Source organism: Neomonachus schauinslandi, chromosome 11, assembly GCF_002201575.2.
Source record: "Neomonachus schauinslandi chromosome 11, ASM220157v2, whole genome shotgun sequence".
NCBI classification, from domain to species: domain Eukaryota; kingdom Metazoa; phylum Chordata; class Mammalia; order Carnivora; family Phocidae; genus Neomonachus; species Neomonachus schauinslandi.
The window spans coordinates 434676-441151 of record NC_058413.1 but is presented as its reverse complement, the minus strand read 5'-3'; the positions used below and the strand labels follow the sequence as shown (position 1 = coordinate 441151).

At 65.1% G+C, this 6476-nt stretch overlaps 1 protein-coding gene across 1 annotated transcript; it reads right to left on the bottom strand.

The window, feature by feature from the left end:
* Positions 1-3166: 3166 nt before the first annotated feature.
* On the bottom strand, positions 3167-6060 carry DRD4 (dopamine receptor D4). The gene is made up of 4 exons (XM_021692202.1): positions 5791-6060; positions 4119-4231; positions 3514-4028; positions 3167-3369 (listed from the first exon to the last, which is right to left on the bottom strand). The coding sequence occupies exons 1-4, from the start codon at positions 6058-6060 to the stop codon at positions 3167-3169; spliced, it is 1101 nt and encodes a 366-aa protein (XP_021547877.1).
* Between the last annotated feature and the right edge of the window lie 416 nt (positions 6061-6476).

The window sequence follows — 6476 nt, the reverse complement described above, 5'->3', positions numbered from 1 at the left end:
TGATGCTCGCCTCAAAAGTGCCGTTTCTGTGAGCTGTGCATGTTCACACCTCCGTGGGTGTGGAAGAATACCCCCAGCCCTGCACCCTCCCTGATTCCTACTTCCAGAAAGTGCTTCCAAGTCTGTAGCACCCTGGAGACTTGGCTTTGGGGACGCTGGCTCTAGAATGAGCTGAGGGGGCTGCCAGAGTTGTGATAGGAAGGGGGCGTGAGCATGGGGGTCACAGGGGTGCTGCTCTGGCTCCTAGAGGTGGCTGCTTCCCCCTTGGGCTGCGTCCCCGGGTCAGGGAGGGCCGGGCCCTAGGTTCAGGGACAGACCCCCAGCCGGCAGCTCTCAAGGAGCCCAGCAGGGGCCCTGCTCCCCAGAAACCCGCTCTGCCTCTGTGCTCCTTGAGCTCTGCGGACTAAGCTGCTTTATTTGGGTCTTCTTTTACTGAATCTAACAAGTACCTGAGTCCCTGCATTTCATCTTCCTGCCTCTGCCACCACCTCTCAGGGGGACGAATTCCAAGAAGTCTGGGCGCATGCCTGGGGCAGAGGACATGGTGAGCATGGTGGGCTGTGACCCTGGCCCCATGATGCACCGTCCCCCACTGGGCACCCTCATAGCGCACCTTGAGTGGGTTTTTCTGCTGCTGCAGCAGAACGTGGCGGGAAGGGGGCACTTCTCAGCTCTTGGCTGTGTCCCTGTTTCCCTGCTTCTCTGGGATGGGGGGAGCACATCAGCCTCAGCAGAAGGGATCTGCACCCAAACCTGAAAATGCTCAGAAAGCAAGTGCCAGTCCCCCTGCAAGGAGAGTTCCACTCCCCACCCCCACCCCCACCCCCGTTGGACTGGCTCCATCCTGGGTGGGGGCAGCTTACTCTCCCCCTCCTCTTTGAGAGAGAACCCTCATGGGGCACCTGGCTGGCTCAGTCGTTAAGCATCCGACTCTTGATCTCAGGGTCATGAGTTCAGGCCCCATATTGGGCTCCACACTGAGCATGGAGCCTACGTAAAATAATAATAAAAAGAAGATAGAACCCTCAGGACCGCACATTTTGGGGACAGTTTTTCAAATTGCATCCTTTCTAGGCCTGTGAAGTGTTCTTCGGTGGCTTCTGGAAATTCCTGGGGCGGGGGGGATCAGGCTTTGTTGCCAGTCCTCAAAGAGTTCTGTGTCAGGACATCTCCTGCTGGACGCAGCCTCGGGGGACAGGCAAGGGGCCGGCTTCTGTCAGCACAGGCCAGGCCCTTCTGAAGACCGTGGGTCTTCAGAGCCAGGGCTCCAGGGAGCTGCAGGCTGGGGTGATTGGCATCAGTGGGACGGCTGAGTGAGCTGGGTAGTCAAGGCCCCTCCAGGGGCTTCCCGGTCAGCCAGGCCCTCTGTGGCTCTGCATGTATCCCTTCCCCTGCCCTGTGCACCTTGTCCTCCTCTGTGGGAGCTGCAGGTCCTGCCTACAGGGCCAGTGGGGACCGTACAGGTCCCCAGCAGCTCCCAGCTCGTGGGGTTGGTCAGTCCTGCCCCCACATACAGGTGAGGAGGAGGAGGACACAGCGTGGGACACAGCCAAGGTTGGGAGGTGCCCACAGCTGCCTGGCAGGGGGAGGTGCTGGTTGATGGCAGGGCTCTCGGACTACCTGAGGTGGCTCCACAGGTCCATGTGGAGGGAGCATCAGAGGGCATGGGGGGCCCCTTGCTCTGACCTTGCCTTCAGCCTGAGGGCCCCAATGACCCTCCCTGCTCTTCAAGTCTGAGACCCCCAGGAGGGACCATTGGCCCAGCTTGGGGCAGGTATCTGTGGGGATAGCCAGTGGGGGCAGGGGCTCAGGGGCTTGTGCTCCTGTCTGAGTATCAGGGCTACTCCCTGCGGGGAGACCCAGGGTGTCTGCTGCAATTGTCCTCACACTTCATGGGCAAGAAGGTGCAGAAACTCAAGGAGCCACCAGAGCCAGGTCTGCCAGGTGCCCCTCGCCCCACTCCCACTGAGACCCTGAGCAGGGGAGGGTGAGCACCCACAGGCGGGAAGGGGCAGCCCCATGCCATTGTGAGGTCAGGACCTCACAGCCCATAATTTCTCACGTTCAGAAGAAAACTTAGTGCCTAGAAGCATAGACAGCGTCCCTGACATGGGCATAGTAGCCCTGGAAAGCAGAGGTCCTCCCCAGGACCGGGAGAGTGAGATGAAGTCCAGGTTGGAGGGCCTGAGAGCTGCCCCCTCCTCCCCAGGATTGGGTCTATGCTGTGAGCACAGAGGGGCAGCTTGGTGGCTCTGCCCTGCCTTGGGCCAGGCACCTCCTCCTGCTTGTGGGAGCCTGCCTCGGTGGGCCTACCCAGCACCCTGGCCCCATCTCCTCAGGGCTTTGGACATTATCACAGGCAGGGAGCTGTGCTCTGACCCGGAGGCAGCGGGCAAAGCTCAGCTAGCTGAGTGGGATGTGGGGCCACCTTGGCTGCTCCTTGCAGAAGCAGGGGGCTGGTCTGGGCGGGGCCTGGCTGCTGATGGGCCCACTGTGGTGGTCTTCCCACTGGGGAAAGTGTGGTCTCAGGAAACTGCTGCTCAGCCCCAGGGCAAGTCTCCTCTCTGCAGGACAACTGTCCACACTCTCCCACTGAGAGAGGGGCAAGGGCTGTGGGGTGGGGGGTGAGGCTGCTGCCTGCAACAGCTGGGGGGAGGGTGCAGCTGGTGTCAGGGTGTGTCAGGGAGGGAACCTTTTGGAGGAGGGTGTGAGTCACCATGAGTGAGCCTGTAGGCAGCCCCACGAGCAGAGTCCTGGCCTTCCCAGGCAAGGGCTGCCCTGGTTCTGGAAGTTTCTCCTCCGGCGAGGCTGAATGGGCCTCCCTGGAGCGCAAGCAAGAGCTGGCTTGCCTCTCACCTCACCCTGAGCCTGGAGCCAGCTTTGTGGGGTCTATTCTCTGGGCTTCCTCAGAAGGAAGGAGGGGCTTAACTGGCTGGGGCCGGTTTAGTAGGGGTCTGGGCTCCACGTGGGGCAGAAGCTCCTCCTCCTTGCTCCTCCCACACCCTCCCCTCTCCGTCCTCCCCAGCCCCAGCCTTCCCAGCAGGTGTTTAGGAAGGTATTAGTTTAATCAGTCGTACAAAACCGCCCCCTCCCTTGCTGGGGTCCTGCCCCCTGAGGCATGGCCAGGTCCTCGCAGAGGACTCTGGGGGTGCGGGTGAGGGGCGGCTCAGCAGCAGAGGCGAAGGGCCTTGCGGAAGACCGTGCGGAACTCGGCGTTGAAGACGGTGTAGATGAGGGGGTTGAGAGCGCTGTTGACGTAGCCCAGCCAGGTGACCGCGCTGACCAGCTGCGGAGGCACGGCGCAGGCGGGACACAGCGCCCGGGTGATGTGCACCACAAAGAAGGGGGTCCAGCACACCAGGAAGGCCCCTGGGGACGGGGGGGGGGGGGGGGGGCGGGGAAACCGGGGCCCCGGGCCCCCCCCCCCCCCCCCGCCGGCGTCCTGGGCACCGTCTCGGGCCGTGGGCGCTGACACCTTCCACTCCGCCCATCGACCCCGGGGCAGGTACCCACCGACCACCACAGGCAGGACTCTCATGGCCTTGCGCTCCCGGCCGGTGATCTTGGCGCGCCTCCTTTTGCTTCCCTGCAGCGGGGGCTCCGCCGCGATGGCGGCGGGAGGCGGGATGGCATCGGGGGGCGCGACGGCCTCGGGGGGCGGAATGGGCTCGGGGGTCTCGACGGCCTCGGGGGGCGGCGGGCCGGGGCCGCTGGGCCGGCGAGGCGCCCGGCCGTGCAGCTTGGCGCGACGGGCGGCCTCCCAGCGCCGCAGGCCCCGGAACGTGGCCCAGTAGAGCAGCAGCATGAGCGGGCAGGGCAGGAAGAAGGAGCACACGGACGAGTAGACCACGTAGTCGCGGTCCTCCAGGCGGCACACGGCGGGGTCGCGGCCGCGCGCGTCGTTGAGGCCGCACAACACTGGGGCCGCCACCGCGGCCGACAGCAGCCACGTGGCGCCGATGAACAGCGGCTGGCGCCCGCCGCCGCTCTGGCGGTTGTAACTCAACGGCACGGCCACAGCCACGAACCTGCGGGGGGCGCGGTGAGGGCGACCGGGACAGGGGAGGGGCGCGGGGCAGGCGGGGCGGGGGCGCGAGGCGGGGCGGCGGCCGGCTCACCTGTCCACGCTGATAGCACACAGGTTGAAGATGGAGGCGGTGCACAGCATGACGTCCATGGCCATGAGCGCGTCGCAGAGGCCGGGGCTGAACAGCCACACGCCGCCCTGGACCTGCGCGCGGGAAGGGGCGCGGGGGCGGGGGCGCAACAACAGACGCAGGGCCCGCTGCCCGTCTCCCCCGCACCAGGAGCCCTCACAGCCGCCTGGGCTGTGTGCTCTTTCTGACTCCCACCTTTCTGGGGCGAGCGGGGATGTGCCAGAGGCCCGCACTCCTGGGCAGCCTTCCCTCTGAGCTGGGCGAGATTCCCTCCCAGAAAGGAGGAACCCTTTCTGTTAAAGCCAAGAAAGGCCTGGGGAAGCCCTGGAGATGGGGTCTAGATGGTTGAGGACTCTGATCTTGATGCTGTGGGGCTCAGGGCAGGGGGGCGCTCCCCCCGCAGGCCAGCCCCCTGGAGCATGAAGCCCACTGGCCCCGTTTCCTCCCTGGCTAAGAGTCGGCCTGTCTGGTTAAACTCTGTCACTGCTCTGGGACTCCACAAGTCACCTCACTTTTGTCCCCTCATCTGTAAAATGAGGGTGATGATAGTATCCACATAAGTGCTCTGAGGATAAATGAGTTAAAAGATGTAAAGGCCTCAGCACCCTGACCAGTGCCCTCACCAAGGGCAAAGGAGCAGACAGCCGCCCCCCTTCTAAATCCCCTCCCGCTGATTTGGGACGATTAGGAGCTTAAGAGCTGTCACTGTGATGTCTGTCTGTGGCTCTGGGGGAGGGGCAGGTCATGTGTGTCCTTGTCCTGCCCAGTCTCTCCACCTCCACCTCAGAAAAACTGAGTCTCCCCTCCCCTCCCCCACTGCCCGGGTCACCGAGATCCCAGCGCAGGCCTAAGCAGCTTTTCTCTGCCCAAACCGCAAAGCAGACAAGGGCTGGCACCAAGGGGGACCCACCCGAGGGCCAGACCTGGTCTGGGGATGGAGGCTTCTGGGCCCTGGTTCTTGGCGGGGGCTCTGGACCCCACGCCAACCCCTGCTTTGGGTTCCAGCATCAGGGCAGGGCCTCCCCTTCCTCCAACCCTGCTCACTTGCCATCAGCTCCTTGCAGCTGAATGCCCCTCCTGCTGTGGGCAGAATATGTGCGTGAGTGAGGGTCTCCTTCCCTGGGGTGCTCTGGTGTGTGCCTGTTCCTGGTCATGCCTGGCTGTGGTTTGTGCAGTGATGTGTGTGTCTCTGTGCCCCAGGGAGAGCGGGGGGAGGGGGGGTAAACCTGAATCTGCCTGTCCATCTGCCTCCCCTGAGGAATGGAACCTCAGCCGAGGGATAGTGGGTGGCTGGACTGCCAACCTTGCCTGTTTCTGAGGTTGGCTGGCTTGAAGGGCAAAGGCATCTCTTGGGTAGGAGATGCCAAAACAGGGACAGGAGAAGAGAGGCACAGAGGGAGGGCGGACAGCCAGCCAGCCAAACAGGTAAACTGACAGCAAGATGGGGGGCGGGGATCAGAGGGGACCGAGGCTCCAGTTGTCCTGGGACCAGGCCCAGCGTCCCTGCAGCCGCCCCGGCTCGAGGTTCCTGAGAAGCCCAGTGGCCGGGTGGCTCTGGGTCCTCACGGTGGATGGGGACAGGGGACGAAGGAGCAGGTGAGCAGTGCGCGTGCGGTCGTGAACGCGGGCTCACCTCGGAGTAGACGAAGAGAGGCAGCACGAGCAGGGCGAGTAGTAGGTCGGCGGCTGCCAGGCTCACGATGAAGTAGTTGGTGGGCGTCTGCAGAGCTCGCTCGGCCGCCACGCTGACGCACACGAGCGCATTCCCCGCGAGCACCGCGCCGATGAGCAGCACGCCCCCCGCCAGCGCCGCCGCCGCCGCGGGAGTTCCCGCGCCGCCGCCGGTTCCCGGCCCGCGCCCCTCCAGCAGCCCGTCCGCGTCCGCCGCGCTGCGGTTCCCCATGGTGCACCTGCCCCCAAGTGCCCGGGCGGGCGCTCAGCACCGCGGACAGTGCCCGGGTCGCGAACCCGGGAGCCCCGCCCCCCAGGCACGCCCCGAGCCCGGCCGGAGTCCCGCCCTGATCCGCCCGGCTGGCTGGGCCCCGGGCGCTCTAAGGCGCACCCTGTCTTTGCCCGTCTTGGACTTCTGCGCTCCGGGAGACGGGCCGGTGGACAAATGCAACGACCCTTAAGAGGAGTTAAGCGAGGTGATTGGCACGGGCGGGCCCAGCATCGCCCCGCGCCGCGCAGGCTTGGAGGTACGCGCGGGTCTGCGCTCTGGGAAACCGACCGGGATAGGAGGTCGGCCGGACCCTCCCTCGAGGTGTGCGGGCACGCCAGCGCCCTCCCGCCGGGCCCCAGAGACCCCCCGGGTCGGGC

Coding starts and splice junctions, on each gene's coding strand:
- DRD4 (XM_021692202.1), bottom strand. CDS start 6,060: ATGGGGAACCGCAGCGCGGCGGACGCGGACGGGCTGCTGGAGGGGCGC. Junction 4,232..5,790: donor CTCTCTTCGTCTACTCCGAG/GTGAGCCCGCGT, acceptor TCCCGCGCGCAG/GTCCAGGGCGGCGTGTGGCT. Junction 4,029..4,118: donor TGTGCTATCAGCGTGGACAG/GTGAGCCGGCCG, acceptor CGCCCCCCGCAG/GTTCGTGGCTGTGGCCGTGC.